Source organism: Oryzias latipes, chromosome 17 (assembly GCF_002234675.1).
Source record: "Oryzias latipes chromosome 17, ASM223467v1".
NCBI lineage: Eukaryota > Metazoa > Chordata > Actinopteri > Beloniformes > Adrianichthyidae > Oryzias > Oryzias latipes.
The window spans coordinates 27,388,211-27,414,231 of record NC_019875.2 but is presented as its reverse complement, the minus strand read 5'-3'; the positions used below and the strand labels follow the sequence as shown (position 1 = coordinate 27,414,231).

The 26,021-nt window shown below is 38.1% G+C and overlaps 2 protein-coding genes across 8 annotated transcripts in view; both read left to right on the top strand.

Annotated features, from left to right (window-relative positions):
- st18 (ST18, C2H2C-type zinc finger) overlaps positions 1-5,379 on the top strand; it is a 40,839-nt gene extending 35,460 nt beyond the window's left edge. For 4 of the 5 annotated variants that reach the window (XM_023965309.1, XM_023965311.1, XM_023965312.1 and 1 more), the window contains 9 exons: positions 113-175; positions 509-577; positions 842-904; positions 1,154-1,234; positions 2,497-2,718; positions 2,874-2,959; positions 3,035-3,138; positions 3,220-3,366; positions 3,501-5,379. In XM_023965309.1, coding sequence (XP_023821077.1) covers positions 113-175; positions 509-577; positions 842-904; positions 1,154-1,234; positions 2,497-2,718; positions 2,874-2,959; positions 3,035-3,138; positions 3,220-3,366; positions 3,501-3,641 — 976 coding nt within the window. In that variant the 3' untranslated portion in view covers positions 3,642-5,379. The remainder of the gene's footprint in view (positions 1-112; positions 176-508; positions 578-841; positions 905-1,153; positions 1,235-2,496; positions 2,719-2,873; positions 2,960-3,034; positions 3,139-3,219; positions 3,367-3,500) is intronic. The other variant, XM_023965310.1, reaches the window with a different exon arrangement.
- Positions 5,380-9,124: 3,745 nt separating this feature from the next.
- Positions 9,125-25,951, top strand: pcmtd1 (protein-L-isoaspartate (D-aspartate) O-methyltransferase domain containing 1). Of its 3 annotated transcripts, none has more exons than XM_023964800.1 (6): positions 9,125-9,317; positions 15,152-15,613; positions 15,813-15,915; positions 18,289-18,460; positions 21,841-21,964; positions 23,630-24,012. In XM_023964800.1, the coding sequence occupies exons 2-6, from the start codon at positions 15,307-15,309 to the stop codon at positions 24,010-24,012; spliced, it is 1,089 nt and encodes a 362-aa protein (XP_023820568.1). In that variant the 5' UTR covers positions 9,125-9,317; positions 15,152-15,306. The 3 variants fall into 3 exon arrangements, with proteins under 3 accessions (XP_023820568.1, XP_020566818.1, XP_004079440.1); XM_020711159.2 differs by lacking the exon at positions 9,125-9,317 and adding an exon at positions 9,390-10,156; XM_004079392.4 differs by lacking the exon at positions 9,125-9,317 and adding an exon at positions 9,391-10,172 and having other exon boundaries at positions 23,630-25,951.
- Positions 25,952-26,021: the final 70 nt, after the last annotated feature.

The following is a 26,021-nucleotide window of genomic DNA, read 5'->3' as shown; positions in this document are numbered from 1 at the left end:
AACTCCTGATTATTAAACCCGTTCTCAGAGTAGAACAAAGACTTAGTTCATGGCAAAGAGTGTGAGGGAAGTGGAGTAACCTGTGCATTAAATGCTCTGTGTCCCCATGCAGCTGTCCAACCCCAGGCTGTGACGGCAGTGGCCACGTGACGGGGAATTATGCATCACATCGGAGGTGCAGTAATTAATTACGTCCTCATTAGCACCAGCTAGAAGAGGTGCAGACAAGGAAAACAGTGCTTATTGTTTAATTATGCTCCCTGTTGCACTTGAAACTAGTCTTTTTTTTTGCAGCGTGTGGATTTTTTTTTTTTTTTAATGGCCCGTGACAACTATTTTTTCTTTTATTCTTAAACGCAGTGACATAAAAAAGCTTTTTCATGTGGGAAAAACAGACGTTTCAAACACTTGTGTGTAAATACGTGTTGAGACATTGTATTCAGATTATTTTATTCGGCTGTGATCAAAGAGTGAATTAAAATGACTCTTAGCTCTTTATCCTCTCTAGTGTGTCTGGATGTCCCCTGGCTGACAAAACACTCAAATCACTGATGGCAGCGAACTCTCAGGAACTGAAGTATGTGTTCGGAAAGCTGTTGTTGCTGTTGCTGCATGATTTTTCCACATAAAACAAGTCGGTTTTGTCTTGTTTCTCTCCTTTCCCCCTCCCTTGTGTTCCTTGTTTTCCTTCCTACAAGACATTATGCAAGATTTCTACATATTTAACAGGATTCTTTTTATTTTTTGTGCTCCTTTTTACTACTTTTCTGCGTATTAGCATGAATCTGCTGCAGTCTTTTGCTGTAAAAAGCACCTGGTGTCTGTGTCTCTGAACCTGCAGGTGCCCAACACCTGGTTGTGATGGATCTGGACATGTGACTGGGAACTATGCTTCACACAGAAGGTAACGGGAGAGAAATCATCACAGCCGAGCATGAAATACATTTGTCAGATGCACAGCGTTCAAACAGATGGTGAAAATCTCACTTTTTACCACAAACACGCTGCACTTTTGGATTTCTTGCTTTTTCCCACCCCTCCTGTCTGATGCAGTTTGAGACTAACTTTGATAAATTGTTTTATGCATGCTCACTCGGAGAGGTGTTAGTGAGCTCTGTCAATAGATTTCCCTCTTTCTTTTGTCTGAAATCAGCTTGTCGGGGTGTCCACGTGCCAGGAAAGGAGGTTTGAAGCTCACACCAAACAAGGACGACAAAGACGAGCAGGAGCTTAAGTAAGAGCTTTCTGCCCTCATGTTTCTATTTTGATAAAAAACTAAACAATAAAGCATAGTGAAACTGCACCATGCTGCTGTGCATCGTACCTGGAGGCCATTAAGTGAAACAAAGAAAATAATTCTTCTCTTGTCCTGACATTAGCGAATTATTTTCTGAGGGATTAGCATCATGTTTTGGTTTGGATTTTTTTCCAGGGGGGGTTTTGTGTTGCTCCTATTTTCTGAATGGAATATCTGGCTTATCACCCTTCGCTGAGTGCTTTCTTTATAATTATAGAATATTAAGAAAAACGCTGGACGGCCCATGGCATCGCACTCATTCGTATTAACCGGTGAAAGTGTTATTGGAGAAAAAAAAAATAGAATAATGTAATTGATTTGCAGTTTAAAATCCAAAGTCAGACATACGAGCCCTTGTTTGCTTATACATCTGGACCCTGATTTTTTCTTTTTAATTACTAATGCAAGGCCACGAGCTTAGGAATTAGACAGGAGTAGATCTCATGCACATGAAGAGAGAAAGGGGCAGAAAAGGGGGAGGGTAGCAAATGTCCCGAGATTATTGTAAATAGCGGGCCATATGGTACGCCTCCATTGTCTGGGTGCCTTGCATCAAGCTACCTACCTGTGGTAGATGCAAGTAATGGCACTGCTGTTGTTTTGTCCTCTAAGTGCTGCTGTGCTGTCGAGAAACAAAATGCTGAAACAGGCTTTTTGCAGCGGCGGCGGCGGCAGCAGCACTCTGCAGCATGTGTGCCATTTGTATCATCTCAGGCGACCTTTCACCTTTATCAATAAGGGAATGGGTTAGCCACCTCCAAATTACATTCTTTCGCATGAGGGGAAACATGACAATTATCTGTAATTCATGTCACTCCATTACTGACCTGCAGGAAAATAAAAGGGCCTGAAAATGTAACTGACAAACTCTTAATGATATTCAGCACGAGTTGTGCTGATGTTTTTCAGGCACAAATATCACCCACCTCCAGGCATGCGCACCCAACAGAGTCTGAGAGGATTAGTAACTTATAGTTAATGTGATTATTTCATGTATAGTTTTGGCGACTTGGTTTCTAATCATCATTTGGATGGATTAATCAAGATAATGGTCGACAAATCTTCCGGTCTAGTTGCTGAAAGAGACCATTTGTAGTAGGAATGTCTGTGCTGATGAGCTAAATGCAACCTGGCTGAATTTTTCCGTGGCGCATGCAGCTTTTCCAACGCCTGCAACTCTTTGTCTGACTCCCTGGTAGATGTCCAGTAATTGGATGTGACGGACAGGGCCACATTTCGGGAAAATACACATCCCACCGCAGTGCAGGCAGTTGTCCGCTCGCTGCCAAAAGACAGAAGGAGTCGTCCATCAACGGCCTGCCCTTTGCCTGGAAGACCAATAAACAGGAACTGCCCCATTGTCCCTTGCCTGGCTGCAATGGCCTCGGACACGCCAATAATGTGTTTGCCACTCACAGAAGGTGAGGTCATCTGTGCTCCATTTTATCTTTGAACAATACTGCCGGTCGACATGTTGCTTTGCCATCCCACCACGGCAGCTTGACTCCAAAAATGTCTGCTGAGGTTCAATGTTTTTGAGGTTTCTAAATCTGTCTTTTATGACCCGCTCCACTAGCTTGTCCGGTTGCCCACTGAACGCACAGAGCATAAAGAAGAAGCACACAGAGGAGGAGATGACTATCAAGCTGAAGGCCAGCAGTGGTAAGAGACTCGGACGCTGAAATGCCAGGAAGGAAAATGAGAAAAAAACACTCACGGAAGTCCTCTTTAACGCAGGTATTGAAAACAAAGACGACATTTCCCACTTGGATCATGAAATCAAAGAGCTGAACAATTCCAACATGAAAATAGAGGCAGACATGATGCAGCTGCAAACCCAGGTAAGTATCTACTCCTGTGAGTTTGGCCTAAAAAAAACCTGGAGCTGCCCGAGTTGACGCCTCCCGTTTTGTACCTGAAAGCAGATCTCCTCGATGGAATGTAACCTGAAGACAATCGAGGAGGAAAACAGGATGATCGAACAGCACAACGACAGCCTCCTGAAGGAGCTGGCCCGCCTCAGCCAAGCGCTCATCAACAGCCTGACAGACATTCAGCTGCCTCAAATGGTACAGTAAGACTTGACCGCAAACCACACCGCAGCCCATTATGTCAAATCTGTCCTGAAAGAAACCTCATTTCCTTGAAATTGTCGCGTCTGCTGTGCTGTTGTCGCTAATGGTCAACATGTTTTTGTTTGCAGGGACCCATCAGCGAGCATAATTTTGAAGCCTATGTGAACACATTAACTGATATGTACAACAACTCGGAGCATGAATACTCTCCAGAGTGCAAGGTCCTCTTGGATAATATCAAACAGGCTATTAAGGGCATCCATGTTTAAGCTGCAGAGTTACCGAGGGCTTTCTTTGACTTGGTATAATGGCACTAGATAGCTGTGTTTCACTGAGGAGTGCTGGCTAGGCTGTTTGTGTAAGACGAGGCTTTTTGGAAACACGCGTGGCGTTTCCCGGCACAAACACTGCACTAAGAAAAAAACTACCAGCTGGAATTTGTAATGCTTTTACTGTTTCTGCATTTTCTTGATATGTTTACCCCTGGTGAGATTTTTAACCCCTTCTTCTTGCACTTGATTACTTTGTATTGTTTGCTTGATTTGAATCTGTATGTGTTCATGTCATTCCTATAATATTGCTATTTATTACTGTATTTGTTCTATTTATTTCCTGCTTTTATTTATTTCTTCGATTGTAAATGCTTAAAGTTTGAGAAATCTATTCGACTTTTCTGCAGATTGTGAATGACAGAGAAGCACATTCCAGTTCTGCGACAGACTTTTGCCATCTAGTGTTGAATTTTTGTTTTACTTTTATCGTTTGATCATAAGTTGGAGCTCCTTTTCATAGCAAAAACGTACCAAAATTACACCATATTTTTAAGCATTGCTCTTGCCTTCTTCATTGGAAATTGAATGTATAATAGGTGAGATAAAATAAAAAAAGGCAATGCAAATGTACTGTAACTTTTTTCTACTCGTCCAATGAAAGAAGCAGGAGGTGACACTGCGCTTGAACGCTGTCCCATTCTGCTTTGCATTACAAAGAAGAGCGCAACAAAAAAATCACTAATTCACTTTGTCAAGATGTCTTTCTTTTCTTTTTTTTAAATGTATAGATAATAAACTGCCTTCTGTGCACACACGTTGTGCATATAGTATGTGCCTAAATGTATATGACTCCATAAAAATATACAAGTACTATGTTTTGTGGTAGGACAGTATTATGTGAACGGTGTCTAATTTATTCTAAAGTTCCGTTATTTTCATAGGAGGATGCATTCCTGATGACTGTTGGAAAACTGTTGTTTTAGTAGCCGCAAACTCAGAGATTCAAAATACACTTAATTAAACATTTCTGTTTGATCTTAAATTTGCCTAAAATAAGCCTTAATATTCAACACGATGTTTCATTTGAATACTCTCATGTCTTGAGTATTGTATCTTCACGGAACCCAGTTCAGTTTCGACAGTTGAAAACAAAAACACTAAAAAAAACAATATATATATTAGTTGATTGTTTTTGACTGTTTTTACTTTCACACAAAGTTAATCCAACTGCTAAATACAAACATCTGAGCAATACATTTGTCATTTCTGCAAATAGACAAAAATAATAATAATAATAAAAAAATGTAGCCTAGGATATTTTAAGGAAAACAGTTGAGGGAGCCAGAACATAAATAATATCAATTTCACCATATTTTTAAGAATTTCAATTGTTTAAAACTCAATATCTCGTAAAACCCAACAATCCTTCATAATTTCTTAATTCCTAAACACCACACATTGTTTGCTCAGGAAGTTTTGTGAATTATATTTATAATTTTTTTCCCCCCCTGTTAGTATTTGATGTTTTGTAATGTGACATGCTTTTTTTGTGGAACAATATTAGAATACTATGAAAATTGTACTGTATTTTCTTTTGAAATAATATGTAATGCTTTTTTTTCAGTTAAGGTAGTTTGTAAATTGAAACTTCCAATTACTTTTACTATTTCATAATAAAATGATATGCGCTGTGTTGTACAGTTTGTGTATGGTAGTAATAAACCTTTTAAATGGTTGTGTCGTTTCCTCGAGGCTCTTTGATCCTGGAGGCGCAGCGAAGCGGCGGGGACGTGTCATTGTCGCCATCTAGTGGTGAAACTAGCGCATTACATGAACACAGGGCGCTGACCAATGCAAACAGCAGTTTGTTTTTTGAACATTTTCAGATCAAAACCACAGGTTTACTTTAATTTTATTAATCGTTTGGAAATACAATATTGAGTAATCAAATATTTGCATGTAAAATATTGAGAGTATATTAAAAAGTGTTCTATTTCAGGGGTTTCTTATCATCAAACCATTATATTAGTAACTTCTGAAAAGCTTTCAACACCAACACAGTGCATCTATACATTAAATTAAAAAAAAAAAGTAATAATTCCTAAAAAAAATAACGAAATACATAGTGGAAAAACAGATGTCTTCAAAAAGTTTTCCAATAAATTTTTACAAGATTTTTAAATTTATGTTGTTGTTTTGGAAAATTATAGATGTGGGAGAAAAAGTATAGACATTTCTCTGTGTATTTATAGATGTTGGTAGAAATAATGATCAAGTAAAAATGGGAAAACAACTAAGAAAATCTATAAATTAATCAAAAATAACTGACGTTACTTCGTATCTTTCTCAAGGGGTATTTCATTTGAATATTTAAAACTCTTACTATTAAGTAGGAAAAACACCTACAAGCAAGTAATACATATCTCTGGAATCAGGGTTTGTGCACAGGTCAGGTTATTAAAATTTATATGAAAAAAAAAAAACAAACTCAAGCAGATTTTCATTGGGATTTAGACTGTAGAGCTTTAGTCCAAAGACATTTACTTTAAACCCTTTATTTTCTTTTAAACTTGTACAATTGGTGATTAAATGCAAAAGTAAAATCTGTTCTGAGCTGTGCTTCAAGTTCAGGTGCAGACCAGGACATTTTTATGCTAAATCAGTCCGTCTTCACTAACATTATTACTGACTGACACAACAATGATTAAATGAAACTTTACAAGCATTTTTAAAGTTAACTTTTTCAATTTGTGGAATAAATTAGAGCAAAACGACAACAGGCATCTCAAGAAAATATGAAATCAGCAATAACCGACCACTGCAAGCAAGAAAACCATGTCATGGACTGAGAAAAGGCCAAAGTCCTCCGCGCTGAAGAAAACAGACACCGCAGACATGAAAGTGTGGGCTCCAAAGTGAGCCCACACTTCCATAAACCGGGATGATGGGGCCTTCCTGCTCTCTCACACCTGGGGTAACATCCTCCAGCAGCAAATGGACATCAAGGGGCGAAGTCACCTGTCAAAGTTTGACAGGTGACTTCGCCTTAGTCTTAATCAACTGGTTTTATGTACGACACACACACTACCGTCTGATGACGACTCTGACGAAGACGTCCGTCGAAACATGGCAGGTATGTGAAAAACACAACCCGTGTCTGATAATATCAGACCCAAAAAGTCAGCTGACTTTTTCAATGTTTATTCCAAAGTAAAGATACAAACTGTATTATTACAACAAGTGCTTGAGTGTTTTCTTTGTGATGGATGAAACAACAGGAACAAAGGGGTCACCTCAGTGACCTGCAGGTTCACTTGTCACGGTTCTGAGTTATGAACAGATTTGGAAATACAAATTTATAACCCAAATTAAAATGACTTTTGGTACACAACAGAAATGTGGTACTTTTTTTGTTTTTTATTCAAGTATAAATGGATATTTATGTGTATTTAACTTATATTTTTGAGTTATTTTCAATTGAAAAGTGTGTTTTTAGATAGACAAACTGATGGACGGATGGAAAGACCCTTACTTACTTTGGAAAAAAGTAGTACACTTGAAGTTTAATTTATTATATATACTTGAGTGTAAGTATGGAAAGTATACAATTGACCAGGGTGTCCAAACTTTTTCAGAGGGCCAGATGTGGAGAGGTAAAAAACGTGTGACCTTTAGGCTTACGTTCTTTGAACTAATATAATAACATTAAATGAAAATGAGCTATTTAAATGAAGATGTTTATTGCAATGGGATACTTTTCATTTCTCCTCATTAAACAAAAATACACCTAAATGCATATTTACAAATGTTACTTTATATGTTATATTCGCAGACCAGAAATAAAATAAAGAAAAAGTCTGTCTGAAAAAAAAAAAACTTTTAGTCAAGATTAAATCTGGGTTTATATGAAATGTTACACAATTTAAATGTAGGCTAAATATAAATCATATCAACAGGTAAATTATTACGTAAGAAGTGCAAACCACTGGGGCTTTACAGTTTTTCTCAGTCGCTTTAGTACAATTCTCAGATCAGAATTGAAGTTTGCAAATACGTGTGTGCATTTCTCAAAACGCTTTGTACAAACAGCAAAACACTATGGATTTCTTGCAAAAGCCTGTAACTTGCTCAAAATCTTTGGTTCATCTCTCAAAACTAAGTCTTTGTCATTGAACATGTCAGTGCCATCAGAATGTTGAGTCCTTGTGTCATTGTCTACGAACAAGACAGTCAAATTACTTAGTCATGTTGTCAATATAACTGTGTACTTTAGAGGGAGGTTCTGATGTAAACTATGGCTAAAGTTTTGATGACATTTATTGTAAAATGTAAGTTACACCTTTTTTATTTGATTGCAAGAGACTGGACAAGATTCACATTAACAATTTTATTGTTCATATAGTAATTTGTTGACAGACCATGTCATACCAACATAGAAAAAACCCACTGCAAACAGTAACACAAAGGGAAAAAAGATAGGACAATATTCTGTACAACAGTCTTCCTACACCTCTTGTCGTTCCTGTATGTTAGGCCACAAATTCTCATCCACATCACACCAAATATCCTTTCTTGCAATGCAGCGAAATATGTTTGTCACTTTATGACAACTTGGTCAACCATTTTGCAGTTAATGACTTATACGATGAACTAATGACTAGGAGTTTTGAGGAGTAAGACTATTGCACAGTGAACTATATAATACATTTTGATCAACATGACATGAACAATTAATTGATAATGTAGCAAAGAGCAGAGAATTGTACATAATCATTTGCATGGATGTACCAAAGCAATTGCAACTTGTTCAAAGAAGTGAGAAACTGCTTATATGATGTGCACAAGTGACATCATGATGTGAAGATTGAACAAATAGTTTTGGGAATTTCATTCTGATCTGAGAATTGTACTAAAGCGACTGAGAAAAACTGTAATCAGGATAACAAATGAATCTGTTCTTTTCGTTTGGCCCTTAAAGCCCTTAAGGACAAGTTGCCACACGACTTATAACTTAATTTAGCCAATCACAATCAAGAAATTGTAGTTCTAAGAAAGTTCTAGGGGCCACATTGACTTTATAACAGGAGCCTGCGGGCCTCTGCGCCGGACATTGGACATGCCTGCTATAAACCACAGACTGAATCCTTCTTCAGACGAATCAGTACATTTCAAGTGTACAATATGTAGATAGTAAAAAGTGAACTTCTAGTATACTGTCTTTTAGTATAGACCAAGTATACTTTTAGTACAGACAGACAGACAGACAGACAGACAGACAGACAGACAGACAGATAGACAGATAGACAGATAGATAGATAGATAGATAGATAGATAGATAGATAGATAGATAGATAGATAGATAGATAGATAGATAGATAGATAGATAGATAGATAGATAGATAGATAGATAGATAGATAGATAGATGGAGAGCACTTCCTCCTGTTGACGTTCTATGACCACGTGACCTGTGTTTACATCCTCTCAGCTGTTTCTTTCTTCTTCCAGTCCGACTCAACAGCTCGCCGTCACACTTTTCCCCTCCAAACGACCACCTGGTCGTCTTCACAAACTCGCGGCGTGTTGAGGAGCCTGCCGCCGAGGGTTAAACTAAGGGGCTTTTTGAGACCATTGCTGCGGCTTTTTTTTTTTTTTTTTTTTTTTTTTTTAAAGAAGTGAGTAATTGCGACACGAATCTGTGAGGTTTGTTTGGTGCCCTCCTTGTATGTTTTTATTCTTTTCTTTTTCTTTTTTTTTTTTTTTGGTTTGTTGCGGGTGTACTGTTTTTGCGGGGTGACACCGCATGTGCTGGCCGGGGAACAGCAGGACGGCGAGCTTACCTAACCTGCTTTGTCTCTGTTTTTTTATGATGGCGCACTCAGGCCCAGTAAAGCTAACGATAGCCAACTCAGCTGCAGGCTTCCCACACTCGGCGTTCAGCCACAGATAAAACTTTTCCGTCTAACCCGAAGAACTGGACTTAAATCCCACATCTTTGCGGAAGCCCTCGAGTGCACAAAAGGGGACTTTATCTGTGGAGGTGTAAGCAATATATAGACTGAAATGGTGATACTTTTGTTTGCTGGATTTCCCCGCAGCAGACACAGAACAACACACAGGGCTGACATTTCCTCCGTCTCGTCAAACTGCTTTAGTAGATTGGGGTTAATCGCACTGCGGAGCCGGCCGCAAAACTGCATTTAGCTCGACAAGTAGGGACGCAAATTCAAATACACTCGGGTCTAGAACGTGTTGGATGTTTGGCATCAACTTTATTGAGAAATTAGCTCGCTGTCACAACCAAAGTTTGTGGAAAAACCCAGCTTTGGAACGTGTTTTTGTGAAAACACTGTTGTTGTTTTGCTTCGTCGTCACACGCAGTGCGAAGAAAGTCTTCTGGGATGCTGATTGGCTGACGGGCCATCATCTGTGTGGCAACTGCGGCACGTGACCAGGCGGAGCGCTGATTGGCTCCTGCAGCTGTCCGTCACGGGGAACATCTGCGGACGCCATTGTGAGGAGAGCTGAGGGTACACAAAAACCAATAAATAGCTGTTTATCAAAATCACAAGCATAGAGTATTCTAAAGCTATACTGAAGTAAAACTAGGTTACTTTAAAATATTAATACTTAAGCAAAAAACAAAAGTTGGTATTTAAATAGAGTAAAAATAAAAATAAAGTAACTGGATAAAAAAATGGAATACATTAAATTTTTTAATAATTTTAATTTAAATGTCCTGTAAGCCTTTAGATAATAATAAGTCAATTCTGATATTTCCATAAATGAAAATTAAATAATCTAAAGAAAAACAAGCACCTTGTTTACTGTTTACTAATATTAAGGTTGCCAAATGTGTGTTGAAATACCAGCATGACTAAGATGTACAGAGAAAAATAGAACAGGAAACAGATTAGTCATGCTCTACAGTTGAGTAACAGCAAAAGGTCTATGTTTAAAAAGCAATGAATTACCTGAAGACCCGTCCAATCATCTTTTGATCTATTTTAAAACAGTTGCTGGTGGTCTTTTAAGTATAATTAGGTTTAAAAAAAAAAAGTTGATTTTAGGTTGTAGTTTCTGCAGAGCAGCAGGAGTTGCGGGCATGACTGTTGGCGTGGAGTAAGCCTCCTTTCATTTCCCATCATCTCTTTGTTTACTGCTAGCTTTCAGCTCCTCACCATCCCATGCTATTACCAGGGCAACAAAAATAGTGAGCACTATTGGACATATCCAGATTTGATCCAGATTCCAGCTGAGATGGATGCAAGTGGATGCATCAGAATGGAGAGGAGCAGGGAGCCCGTGACCCGCCGTTTGTACTTAACAACTATAAGCTTTTTCAAACAGCATTTTTTCGTCGGCTTACAGAATCTTACAGAATTTTTTAATTAATCCCCCAATTTCTAATGTTTTAATGATTAAAAAGAAAAATATAGGAACTGTTGAGTTTTGGTCAGTGACTGTGTGTCGTTAAATGCCGTCCTCTTCATTGCACATTAGAGAAAAGGCAAACTGCTCAGAGTTAAAATGGAAACGAACTTAAAAGGCAATATGTTAACTGTCATCAGAAATAAACTCCTTATCCCCATATTAACAAACTAAGATAACTAATTAGAAAGCTAAATAAAGTTGTGTGACCTCTCCTGTTCACATGTTTGCCTCCCAGATAAACCAACAATTTTATACCTTGTTTTTTTACGCTAAAATAATAGGTTTAAAAAAAAGGTAAAACAAGTAGATTTTTGATTCATTTTGAAAGCCTATAGCCCAACAAAAAGTGTAATTTTTATTCAATTTATGAAAGCATTGAAATAATATAGTCTGAAGAGGGTGCTACAGGAAAAGTCATGATGCTGCGCAACTCATTAGATTATACGACCAGCTGCCTTTTGAACTGAAATAATTCCCCAAATCCCCTTTTTACACAAGTCGTGCTTTTTAATGACACTGTGCTTAAGAAATCACATGTAGAAATGCAATATTTGATGGTCATCAAAGTGGGACGTTTTGTTTGCTTTTATTATATAAGGCGATCAGAAGCTACAAAACAGACGTTTTTCATCTTTTTCCAATTGTGTGCTAAAGATTTGATAGACAATATGCTTTCAATATAAAGGAACTCATGAATCTATAAAGAAGGTCATGAAGGTTTCATACGTCTGCTCGTCTGGCATTTATACTAGTTGACTGATTGATTGGGCATGTCTTATTGGAAGCAGATCTTTATAGGGTTTGCTGTATAGTGTCTTGTCATAAATAAAAACACACCAATCAACAGCTCAGTAGAGCATTCCCATTCCCACGCTGTCGGATCTGATTCATCAAAAGTGGAAATGTCTTTCAATAAAACGTCTTTTCTCTTAAAGGTAAATAAAAATTCTCATCAATAGGAGCGTTAAACGTCTGCAGTATAGTTGAACCGGCCAAAAGACAACAAAATAAGCAATAAACAATACTATTACATATCTGGGAACATTGTCATAAACTTGCTTAGATGTGATTAGACCTAATTTTAAGTTATGCAAACATTTGCTTTTTAAAAAAACATTATCACCTCTTCCTGTGGTGTTAAAAGTTAAGCCGTAATGTCAAATACCTTGAATGTACTGCAGTAAATTATACTGTGACCTCAATTTTCTATGCAAAATGAAGGCTCAAAGTAACTCTGATCATCTTTAGATCTATTTTCAAAGCTCCCCAGTGGTCTTTCAATTATGATTATGCTGTTTTTAGCCAAATTAAAAAAAATAAAAACTGTGCTATTTAGTTGGACATAGTTTCTGCAGAGTGGCATTTGAAATTCACCTGGGTTGTTGGTGGGACTGTTGACATGGAGCACCCCCCCCCCATCACCCATATTTGAGAGCTTTCTGTTTACACACTCTTCCACAACCCCAAGCTAACTTTACCGCTGCACTAAAAAAGGCGAACAATATTGGAGCTATCCAGCCATGCAGTTTTGATCCAGGAAAACAGAAATGTTCATGGGTCTAGTCGTCTACAAGTGAATGCATCAGAATGGAGCGCAGCAGGGAGCTTGAGACCCGCTCAGCGTATTTCTTTACTTCACAAATAAGCAAAAAGCATTTTTTTTTGTCTGCTACTGATCTGAATCTGAGTAAAAAAAATACTTGAGCTTAATTTTCTTTATAAATGTCATCATCAGGAAGCCAAAAGAACATGATAATTAGCTTGAGTATTCAATCTGTAGTTGTTGAGCAGGTTATAGTTGTAAAGTGCTGTGTTCAAAAACTTCCAACCATTTCTGCAGATTCTGGCGGTGGTAAACAGGACGAGTTTACCTCAGCCTGTCTGTTCCGCGGTGTGTGTTTCGGTGTTCTGCCTCGACAGGCCTGTGGTGTTTAGTTACAGCTCCACGAGCTGATCTTGTTTTGTGGACGGATCTGTTGCATGTTTTGTGATTCTGCCTGGTTTGGTGAGACGGCTGCCATTGTTCCCCCGCCTCTGATAACCCAAAGACATTTGTTTTTTTTTTAAAGCAAATGACATTTTCCTGCTAAATATTTTCATTGAATACATTCTCCCAAGTAGATTTATTTTAGTAGATTTATTTTTTTACTTGTTAAAAAGCAGAGGATTAATATTGACCCAAACTGGAATCCGTAGAAAGACGACAAAAGCAATTTACTTGAATACCTCCAGTGACCTATTTTCCTAGATTTTCTTCCAGTCCCTGCAAGGGGGAAAAAGTGGGATGAAAAAATGCTCTACTATACGTCCAGAGAATCCGTGATTCCTGTTGCCTGCGAGAAACAACCAATAAAAAAAAAAGACCCCTCCTCCACAAAGTCACCTATGAATTAATCTTTATTAGCTGAGTCAGATGTGGAGATGCTGAGGAGGCAGAGAAGGAATTCAAAAATCGCCTCTTAACACTCGAGTGTCTCCTTCCGCCTGGATAATTCTGTTGGGAACGGCATAATGAAAATTCCAATATGCCAGATGCATTTTCCTCCTTAATTGCTCAAGTATTTTTACTTTATTGAGATGTATTATATAATGAATACATCTGAACATGATTTTATTTGTTGGGTTTTGCTTGTTTGCTTAAGTTTGAAAAATGGTGGCAAGACTTTTTAGACTCAAGAGAAAAAAATGCTACTTATGTTATTAGCATTCCAACATTTAAAAAAAAATCTTCTTAAAGCATTAAACTACGCATAGATCCAAATGAAGCTTAAGACGATTGTTCTTTGTTAGCCACAGATTTATTAGAGTGCCCTAAAAAGATGAAGCATTTTATGATTTTCTTTTATTCTGAAGCTGATGAAGCTTTTTAGATGACAGTTTCTAATCTTTATTTGTCAAATCAATTTTATTGATCTAATAAGCTCTTGATGAACACAATTATATTAATTTTCTTTTATCTGTAACTAGTTGGATTTTTACTTTCTAAAGCATCTTAATGGATTTAACTGAAAAATCAGTATTTCTATCTATAATTGCTGTTTTATTTTTCTCAGCTTTTTATTATAAAATCTAATTTCTTTTTATTTTTTTTCTTTCATTATTACCGTAGCTTTTAAACTTATTTAATGTTTTTGCTACTTAAATTCAATTCTAAAAAAGAGTCAAAACTACAAACAGACAGTTACAAAAAGAAATGATCAAAATTTTTTAACATAAATATAAACTTGTTAAACAAAAAGTTAAAAAAAGAAAGAAAAAATAATATTCTTTTCACATTAAAGGTTGTTTTTTTTTTTGTTTTTTTTACCTTTCAGGCGTTCAGTTTATGTCAGCAGGATTTTTCTGGTAACTAACTGCAGATGTCATTAAGGTTAATGTCCCACTCCAATAATCTTTAGATCTATTAACATTCCCAGTGTTTTCTTTTTAACTATGCCATTTTTAGCCAACATAAAAGACAAACTGTGTCATTTTCTAGGACACAGTTTCTGCTGAGCAGCAGGAGCCCATCAGAATTCACCTCTGAGTTGTGGGCAGGACTGTTGGTATGGACTGAACCCAACTCCTTCCCATCATCCATCTGTTGAGACGCTCTGCTGCTAGCTTACAGCCCTACACAACTCAGACCAACTCATGCAATAAGAAAGGGCGAGCATTAGCGGAAAAAACAAAAACATGGAGTTTCGAGCCAGATTTCAAGTGAGCAGGGGGCTTATGGGCTGTTGTACAATGTAGCTTCCACGTCACACTTACAAGCTTTTTCCAGTTGCCTTTTTTTGTCTGCTCCTGATTCACAACAATTTGAATAAAGAGTTTTTCAGAAATGAAATGCAGTTTTAAACTTAATTTCATTTATCTATGTCCTCTATTATTAGAAAAATGCCACAAGAACATGTTAAAAACGCCCAAAACACAATTTTCTTTGGAGTGGGTCTTTCAGCACTGCAGTGACGGTAGCTTAAGGAGAGATCGTGACTGTAAACCTTGTAGATTTAATCATTTAATCAGAGATAATCAATCTTCCATCAAACGTCCTGTCACTGCAGAACTGCTTACCATATGTGGTTCTTCACAGGTCACCTGCCGCCCGGACATGAACGTCCTCTGAACCGACACTCAGCGGCTCACATTCCAACGGCCAGCGTCCGTCCCTCCATGTGGCTGTGAGCGGACGTCACTCATCCGGTGTAGCAGTTCAGCCCTTCCTTGTGTGTTCCTTCTCTTTGCGTCATGGGGGGAGCCGTGAGCGCCGGGGAGGACAACGATGACCTTATTGATAACCTGAAGGAAGCTCAGTACATTCGCACTGAAAAAGTGGAGCAGGCGTTTCGGGCCATAGACCGCGGCGACTATTATCTGGATGGCTACCGGGACAGTGCCTATAAGGACTTGGCGTGGAAACACGGAAACATACACCTGTCTGCTCCCTGTATATACTCAGAGGTGATGGAGGCCCTCAAGCTACAGCCAGGACTTTCCTTTCTCAATCTGGGGAGTGGAACTGGATACCTGAGCACCATGGTTGGCCTCATCATAGGTAATGTGTCTTTTTAGCGGTAAGATGGGCAGGTTTTCTGGCATGTTCTTCTATAATAGAGTGGCTGAAGCTACTATCATTCAAACACAGAGAATTCGTCAAGTGAGTTTTTATAATATGTAACAAAATAAACACCAAAACAGCTCCACATGAATAAATAAAAAACGAGTACAGGTCATTTGTTTTTTCTCCTTTCTAGGTCCATTCGGCGTGAATCATGGGGTGGAGATCCACAAGGATGTAGTTGAGTATGCCAGACAGAAACTGGAAGACTTCATAAAGAACAGCGACAGCTTTGATAAGTAAGAATATGCCCTTGAAGGAAAACACAAACACATCTGAAATATATTTTTATTTTATTTTTAAAAGAGAAAATAAACATTTTCTAATTTTGGTAGGATATGAGAAACGATGAAAACACTCCTGCAGTTGCCTAGCAAACGGATCAGACCAAAAGGGAGCCTGGAACAAAATCATCCACAGAACCCCTCTTAAAGTTAATCAAAAATACATTTACTTTGTTTTTATTTGGCTGATTCGTTTTTTTTTTCTGACTGAGTTTAGTCTATTTACGGAGTGGTAGGTTAGTGGTAAATGCAATTAAAATTGATCAAATTCATTGTGGCTTTTTACACTAAAACAGTGAGATTAGGCTTCGTTCAAATCTCCAGGAAGGAGGGAAGTTGTTCTGTGAACCGCTACACTTATTTACAAATTCATAGAAGTGCTTAGATCGCTGTGGGGAAAAAAGTTACTCCAATTTATTATCAATGTAATTGATAGTTTCCTAACTCTGATTGTCAGGACCCACGAAAGCCTTAGTCTTTGGTGGCTTTCCACCCTTTTGGGTGGAAACGGGCTGTTTGCGGACAAATATGGGGAAACCATATCAAAGGTGAAAATATCAAGTTGGTAGACCGCTCAGTAAGCTTGTAGAGCAAAAATGGTCATGTACATTTTTTCAATGGCAAAGCTGCGAGCGACAGGTCGTAGTGAACACTTATACAACACATCAGCGTAAAGTAGCTGAGACCCTGCCAAGGCAAAAGGGGGCGGTTAGTGCAGTTCAAGTGATAAATGCGTGCCCTTTGTGCATTCCTTGTGTGCAGCCAGACTGTTAGAAATGAAGAAATTAGACAATCAGTTTCTGTCGACATCTTACCAATGTCGTATGGCACTTAGGAATCACATGTTTACCCTGTGCGTGCAGCATTTGCGCGCAGTCGGTAAGGATCCAGTGCACGCATCTTGCTAACGACTAGAGTGTGGCGTAGGGACACTGTACGACAGTGTCACCTGTATGTCATAAGTGCATGCAATTTACAGTAGTCTAAAGCTACATTCCCACCAGGAATATAACTCGCGTTCAAGAACACACTAAACTCTGGTTCCTTGAACATGCATTTAGCCCACGATGATCACGCTCTACAAGCAGGGAAGGGGTTCTTCTTTTTTCTACTGTTTACTAGTGCATGTCCACCCCCTACAGTTGGTAAAGGCCTGGTGAGAAATGTCAAAACTCAAGGATCTTGCTTCAGGCTTTTTTTTTCACAGCTCTATTCCAATATACGAAAGAATTGGTGTCTTAGAATTCTGGCCGGGCACAAACCACAATGATCAATTTCTCCTTCATGACCAATTTTTAAATGGTTGGCACTTTTGTGAATGAAAAAGGAGATTATCCCAATGTCACTACATAGTCTCTGATTGGTCAAAGTTCAACCTGGATAACTTTCAAAGCATTTTCAGTGGCTGTGTATTTCGTAGATAGTGCCTGAAAACAGTCATAGAAACTTGCGTAGCAACAAGGCGTGAAGGCGAGAGTTTTGACCACTGAAGCCCGAAACATGCGTTTACGTGCGTTTCATAGACTTTTCATTGGAAGTGTTCGCTTGAACAGACTTTGCAGAGATGTGAACGGCTTGACGAATACTAATGAAACCCATACCACATGCCCAACAATCATACATTCCATTTTCATGGTCTCCCTTGAGGGTGACCGCACAAGCCGTAAGGCATGTGTATCAGAATCCAGGCATGGTGGGCCGGTGTCCTACATGTTTTCCAACAACTCGAAAATCCGAACAGCCCGAAAACCTGCATCACCCGCACAGATCAACCCAAATTGCCATTGAAGCTCCTTATTGGCTAAGCAAACCTGATAATGGAAATCAGCAGCAGATACGGCAGGATTTCATGAAAACCAGCAGAAGGCTGGCCCTGAAGGCCTGGAGTTTGACCCCCCTGCCTTAAGGGAACTGCAAAACACACCTGAGCTCCTCTCTACAACCCTTGACAGAACCGGACAACTCAAAAACCCGCAGCAGGTTAACCCCTGTTCAGTTGCATGTGACTAAATGTACCTGCCTTTGATGACCTGCCATTATTAACTCTATGCAGAGCTTCACAATCAGCCACATGAGATTTGTTTAGGTAGTAAACTTGGAAAATATGCAGAGGGCTAAAGATGAATAATTCTGCATTAGACAAATTTTCTTTAGACTTCCTTATTTTTTGCACCCTCATATGAAAAACTGCATGTGTGAAGATGGATCTAAAGCTGTGTGTGTGTGTGTTTTTTTTCTCACATTTTAAAAATGTGACAATGAGCCTAACGGAGAGAAAAACACATTTCCATGAAAGCTTTTCTCATATTTTTATGGTCCTTTTCACAGGTTTGAGTTCTGTGAGCCAGCCTTTGTGGTGGGGAATTGCCTGGAAATCTCCACAGACAGTCACCAGTACGATCGCATTTATTGTGGTGCTGGAGTGCAGAAAGATCACGAAAATTACATGAAAGTACTGCTCAAAATTGGCGGCATACTGGTGATGCCCATAGAGGATCAGGTAAGTGCAGCGAGCTATTAGACTGATTCAGTTTTGATGTGTCCTGATTGCGATTGAAATGTCAGAATACAAAGGGAAAACATGATAAAAACAGCATTCTGCAACAATCCATACTATGCAACTTTGTGCATTTTTAGGCTTTATCTGCCTTAACATGTATGGATCTATGTAAAAAGCTTAAACAGTGCTAAATATATCATGTGATGTTAGAAATGATGGGAAAGTTTAGGAGATTTGTCACTTTTTTGCCCTTTTTAAATCAATTTTGTGTATCAAATAATATAAATGCAAAATGGGCCATACACTTGATAAAATTTGTGGGAAAGTAATTAGATAGAATTGGAAGTAGATGTATTTCTAAGATCAAACAGTTTTGAAAGCATTAGAGCTGAACCTCACACAGCCTGCCTGCCTCCTCACTAATGCGAATCATTTTCAAAACACATCTTTCTCTCTTTTGGGGCCTTTCATCAGCACCAAGCTGACATTCTCATTTTTTCCGTCTCCTCCCAAACTTTCTGAAATTACTCTCCATGCCAGACAAATCTCAAAAAGGAGAGTGTGTGCAGGACTTTGTAAAAAAAAAAGCAGACACACATTCGGTAATGTGGTTTACCACTGGTTATCCTCATTTTTATTTGAGAAATCCCTTCAAATCTGCATCATTTACAGACTCCGAAGGTTGAGGGTGCTTGAACTGTGAAACACTGTAAGTGTGTACTATCATATTGATCTGTATTTTATTGGTATTAATGTTAAGTGCCATTGAGGCTCACTTAAGAGCTACAGTATCAGTCTCAATGGTGCTGTTTTAAAACATCCTAAGCCGTCTCATGTTCATCCTTTTCTGAAGCGAGTTAACTGTAAGTTTTGCTGACATTTTACAAAACGTAGTTTGATTTCGCAAAAAACTATTATCATTTTTTTTAAGTTTAAATTAAAAAGCTTTACTTTCTGAAAGGTAAATCCAATCCAACTGTAATTAAAGAACCTTTCATAATCTAAAAGTCCTGTAAAATACAATTAAAATACTTTAAGTATTATAAAAAGTAAAGTAAAGTGAAGTGAAACCATAGAGTGAGCTGCGCTGTACTGCAAGAGGCATAGCACAGATTTGGGTAAAGGCTGTGGAAAAGTGAGCTACAGTGGAAGAGCTAATGATGCGACAGAGCCGTTTAGCTGGGGGTTTCTGAACTAATGTAGGTTAGATAAAAGAGGATGATTGGAAAAAAAAACAACTGGGTTACAGGTGCTAATGAGAAGAAACTATAGGTTCATGAGTTCAGACACCGCCTGCTAAAGATAGAAAGAATATAAGGTTCCTTTAGGCTTAGTCCCCCACTGTGAGAACACGGACATATTTAGGGATCATTTCAGTCAAACAGGTAAAGAAATTTCTCTCTCTATTCACTGTGTTTGTTCAGTCACACACCTTGAATAAACTGAGTTCAAAGCTTGAGAAGCTCAAGGACGATAAGACGAGATGTTTGGACTTATAGACTCTTTATCATGGTATTTCTCCTCCTCGACCCAAAGTCAGTGAAGAGTTGAAATAGTTGACACCAGGTGGCAAAAGTAAAAAAATACTCGAGTCACCAACAGACAGCCATGCTTCAGATACACACAAGAAATCCAAACCACTGGACGAGAAAACGGCATTTGGTTCACCAGAGCTCTGAGGTGAAGCACATCTATAGGCCCACCCGTCATTAAATGGGTTGGACTTTGAATGGCTTTGAGGTTGGCTAATAACAATCAAAGTTCTAGTAACCGTTTGCTACCATTCACTAGTAAAGGAATTAGATAGCGATTGATCAGGGAAATTAGCAGCAAATGAACAGATTGAGTCAAAAGAGACTGCCGGCCAGCCAAACTCATCAAACAAGTTAGTGCCGCTCACTTCAGTCACAGTAAATTCAATCTCTCAGGGCTTCAAAATGTTGCTTTAATGAGGGAATTAGAACGTATGAAAACACTCTTTAGTCACAGTTTTTTTTCCTGTGATGAGATATAATCTAGACTGGGAGATCTAATTTTTTTTTGTCTTGTTAAATATTTTTTACTGAGGCCCCCCCGGTGCTGATTTTACCTTAATAATTCAAACCAGATGTTATCGTGCAACATGATACACCAGTTAATACAGAACAAGTCAGATTTAAGGTCATAAAAACATTTCCTGCCAAGTTAGAGCACAACTTCAAAACAAATGAGATGAAGAAAACCTCCAAGAGAGATTTGGTCCTTAGAGAAGATGTGGATTCCAAACCTGATAGGATGCAAATATTTACACTTTTCTTTATTCTTTACATATAAACAAATGAATATAGTTGAATGATAAAAGGTGATTTCTAGAGATTTACATGCATTCATGGAGATGTAGGTCATGATTTATGACTAATTCTGTGTTTTATCTTTGTTTACTTTCACCTGTTGACATTTCTACTTATTCTTAGAGTTTTGCAGCAGGTTGATTTGTTTTGAATTCTGTTTATTTTGATTAAAATTTAAGCAAATGTCTCAAAAATTATTTGTTTGTTGAGGAATTTGTTTCATGCATAAAGTGGTTCATTGTAGTAACATGGTTTGTCAATTTATTTTAGCGCATTTTTGTTGTTTTGTTTTTTTTAATAGGGCATTGTGTTCTGCATGCTGATTGGCTGTAGGCCATTGTCAATCAATGTCTACTGCACAGAATGTGTTCATCTCATAAACTGTAAAATGCTGCATCTTGGCAAATTCGCAGAAATCTTTGATCGCTAGCAGAAATACTGGACTTTTCTGTGAAATATTGAACTTTGAGAGAAGAGAGAAAAGTCTGAAAATGTTCATGTCTTTCTGAGAAAAGTGAATAAGGTCCTTGAGGTTTTAGAGCCTAGCACATCTACTGTATAATAGTTGTAGAAAAATTTAGATGACAACTTTGCAGATTTAACCATTTATAGCTTTTTATACTATTATCCATGATAAACGAAGGACCACTTTAAACATTTAATTAAGCTTTTTTAACTTTTTGTTCCTTTTCTAAAAAACAAACCAACATTTAGTTTAGATAGAATAAATATATGGCACAAAAATATTTTCCTGTGATTGATCTACTTGTAGTCCTTCAAACTTTTTGGGCACCAGTCAGGGTTTTAAGGCTTTTCTCCTGAAATGCTCAATGTTCTCTGGTCGATCTGCTGAGCAACCCTGGAAACCTGCTCTTTTTGAGCACACAGACCCCAAACAGAGGAAAGTTCTGGGCTTTTTTTAAGGAACTCTTGAGCAGCGGCTTCTTCGGTGGAGAAGAATAAACGTTGGGTCTTTGAAGCCTTTCAGATGGACTGTACCACGTCTGTGTCTGTTCAGTGCTGAGTCAACTGTTTGGTCTGTTTCTGCAGCTGACCCAGATAACCAGGACGGGCCAGTGCACATGGGAGAGAAGAGACATCCTAGCAGTGTCCTTTGCCCCCTTGGTGCAGCAGAGCAGAGCAGATGGGAAGAAGCAGGAAACCGTGCAGCTGCGTAAGTTACGCTCCTTCAGCAAAGAAGCCGTCTTTGTTGCCTTTAACTCCTTTTGAGGTTTAAAGTTTGCCAACATATTGAAATTAGACTGCATAATAAACAAAGGAAATTGCCAAACGGAGGATGGTTCAAACTTTCACATCATCTATCAATTTCTGAAAATGAGAAAATGTATGTTGATCTTTACCTTGTAGTGTAGAACCTGCGTCTGAATGACTGCGCTTTCAGCACTACTTCTGTGTCTCTTTAACCCAGTTTGATGACTTCTTGTCCCGCACTAGTAAGAGGAAGGAAAAAAATAAACATTTTTCTCAATGCAAAAAAGAAAAATATCACAAAATATTCAAGAGAACGATCGGATTTCATGATTTCATGAAATCCGATTTCATGAAATTTCATGAAAAAGGATTTCATCAGATTCTTGCCGATGTCGATTTTCTTCTTGTGCACGACTGTCAGTAGCAAACATTGATACACACCTACAGCACCCTCTAGCGGTTGTTAGTGGGAAAATAACGAATATGAGCCCATAAATGTTTTTAAAAATCGCATATAAGTCACCTCTGAGTATAAGTTGCACTTCTGGCCGAACTATGCAAAATAACGCGACTTATACTTCCCTTTAATCTTGTATTTTTTAATTTTGAAATTATTTTTCTGAAGAAGCGGATTATTAAATCTCTCGTGTGATGTCATGATAACGGCTACCAGGCCTCTGTCTGCTGCAGCTCACATACAAGCACTAACCAGCAGAAGAGAGTGGTATACATGCCAAACGGGATGTTAAGTGATACAAATCATCATTTCTGAGGGGAAATTCACCTCTCATTGCTTGTTTCTGTCAAAATGACGGAGCAAAAGTTTGTTATAAAGAAAAAAAGTTCCAAAGTATTTTCCTAGATCGCTTTTATTGCTTTTGTTGATTAAATGTGTTTTAGTTTTACCTTTAGTCATTTATGTTTAGAGTTTTATCAGATAACTGATTGATATTTTGGTAAAAGGTTGTATCTACTATCAGTGATTTATTACTGGAATAGAACATAATTTCATCTCCTTCTGCACAATGGTGTGTAGGTAAAGTCCAGAGGTAAATTAAAGCATAGGCCTATAGTTGCATTTGCATGCATTTACATTTGCATCTAATTTAACTTTCTTTTATTTTTAATACAACTAAATCTGGTGCAGCAGCAGGATCTTATTTTACACAGGGTGTATTTTCATTTAAAAAGTACTTGTTTTTGCCATAAAAAATATAAAACGGTTATAATTCAATAGTTGTAAATATTTAAAAGGCACATTTTAAAAATGACAGGCTACAAAAACGTAATTGAAGTGTATTTTTCTAAAACGTTGAGGTGGGAGTTTGTTGCTCTTGCTGGGTTTTTTAAGAAACTTACCCAAATTACTTTTTAAAAGTTAAAAGTTGTGGCCCCTGATCTAGAACAGTCAGGTTTTTATTTTTTATTTTTACTAGAACCTCTTTTAAATGTGTCCATTATCATTTTTCAATGGACACCCTGCAGCCTATCAGAATCGAGTAGTCACCCAGGCAACGGTATTTGAACCCGCTGCTTCTTAGTTTTGACCGCTAAGCTTTCAGAAGGAGGGCTCTGGTGTTTTTGGTGCCACGTTTCCATCTAAGGCTGTCCTCCTCTTCGTCCTCAGCTCCCGTGTCCGTCCGCAGCCTCCAGGACCTTTCCAGGATCTACATCCGCCGCACTCTCAGAAACCTCTCAAACGAGAACAGTCAGGGGAAGGGGGCGGTGCAGAGGGTCCCCCAGAAGCGCAAGCGCAGGCGATGTCGCCGACGGCGTATCAGCACCTACGTTTTTGTAGGAAACCAGCTCATACCCCAAATGGTGGAGAGCGAAGAGGAGGAACACCCCGAGGAAGAGCACAAGGAAGTGGAGGAGGAGGAAGATCAGGAAGAAAGAGACATTGGCGACATTGAAATCGTCAAGCAGGAGAACGTGTTGAGAGACCAAATACTGGCTTTACCGCTGCCAGAGTCCCTGAAGGCGTATTTGCTATTTTACAGAGAAAAATGACTGCTGTCCGCCGTGAATAGATGCGACGCCTGCTGAATTTCTTTCCTTCACCCTTTTCAGTACAAATGTAGCATTATTATCACTTAATCTTGATGGCGACACTGTATTGGAAGGACATGTCCTAGATAGTATTGGATAATAATGTTACGATTGTAGTTTTTTTTACTTGATGATTATAAAAAAAAATGTAAGAAAAATACAAATACATACTGGTCACAATTTGACAGTTTCTGTTTAAATGTTATCAGAATTTCATCAGAATAAAACGGTATAAATAGGAATCCTTTATTACCACATCTGTGATGATGATCCTGCTCAAAGGAAGACTTTAACCTTCTGTCAGTGTCTCATGGTTTAGTCTTGAAATGAGAGTCCAACAATCTCTCACAAAAAGGAAAAAAATGAAGTTCCCGCATAATCACAAATGTTATTTACTCTAGGAAAACATGTTTTATATGCTTCTGAATCAAGACCTTATAGGAAATAATAGATCGGTTTCTAATGTTTTGTACAGGGCACCTTTTAATCGGACATTTTCTACAGGTTGTGTGCATTCTTATGGTTTCTTACATGCTACTTGATAAGGGTGCATAGGGGTAATCAGTGCAACATGACCATGAAGCATGTATTTAAGGGGGATTCACTTTATTTTCTTTTAAAATAAATGTTAAAATAATGAGAACAAGCATGAATACGTTGTACTTCACTGTATAAAGTGTTCCTGATGGTGTTTCACATCATTTAATTGGTCACTGGAAGTGATGTCCCATGTGATCATGTTGAAAAACCTTTCTTTTTTAATGAATTAGAGGGCCTTGAGATTTTTTTTAACATATTTCTTTTCTGTTTTTAAATATTAAAAATAAATAAATTGTAATATTCCAGTAAGACTTTTGATGCCCTTTCATATTCTGGGCTTTGGATCTGTCCAAAACAAGCTGGACTGGACTGCAGACTTTCCAGAAGTTCTGTTGTGGAGCAATGCGCTCTCCAAACTTTCCTGATGGCTTCTAAGTGCCAACATACCCCATCAGTACTGGGAGCTCAGAAAGCTTACTGGTGCAATTTTCCTGGGAGTTTTCCCACAGACATTCCACAGAGCAGAGAGGAAGACTCTGGTATTCAAAGGTTTTGATGTCAAACAGGTGGAAAGTTCCTTCCTCTCACTTAGAAAGCATCATCTAGGATTCAGAAAACCCAGTTGAATGTTGTTGATGTTAATTATATTCAATATAATAGTGATATATTTGGTATGTATTGTTATTCTGCATAAAAGTTTCATTTGGAGTTGATTTGTTGTAGCGCCCTCTTGCTGTACTGTATCACTATGGACACTGGGAACTTCGTAGATCAGACTTCACTGCTCTCTGTGAAATAGAAATCACGTTAGTGCTCGGTTTTTGCTCTGATGTAATGAAAAATGTTTTCTTTTTGAAACGGGAACGACTATTCTGTTATCTGTGTGTGTGCGTTTGGAAAGAAAACCGGTTTCTTTCTTTTACATTCTCCAAGTTTTGCAAATAAGCAAACGTCCCCGCTTCTAATTACCAGTAAAAGACCCATTTGACCTGCAAAGTATCCATAAAATATTCCATTGACCAATTACAGGCATGCAAGATTTTATATACCATTGAGTAAATTGCAACTGCTAATTGGAGGGGGACATTAAATACTGATAGACCTGGATTCTCAGGCTACACCTTGTTCTAAAAATTGTTGATCTGCATCTAATGTGGATGAGATTGACTGTAGAAACAGAGCATGGTAAAAGTCAAATTAGAACTCACATTATTTGCAGTTTATTTGCTAAAAGTCCACAAGAATTCTGCTGTTTATGAGGCCTAAGTTGATTTTCTCATAGTGTGTGCTGTTTTCTTTTGAAAATGTGTTGTTTTCCTGTAAATGTTTGGCACAAAAAATACAAGGTCACGTTCATGAAGTCTGCTGGTCTTTTTTAATTTTTTTGATTTGTTATAAAAATAAAATGCTCCTGTTTCTTAACTTTTTGA

Coding starts and splice junctions, on each gene's coding strand:
- pcmtd1 (XM_004079392.4), top strand. CDS start 15,307: ATGGGGGGAGCCGTGAGCGCCGGGGAGGACAACGATGACCTTATTGAT. Junction 15,614..15,812: donor CATGGTTGGCCTCATCATAG/GTAATGTGTCTT, acceptor TCTCCTTTCTAG/GTCCATTCGGCGTGAATCAT. Junction 21,965..23,629: donor GCAGGAAACCGTGCAGCTGC/GTAAGTTACGCT, acceptor CTTCGTCCTCAG/CTCCCGTGTCCGTCCGCAGC.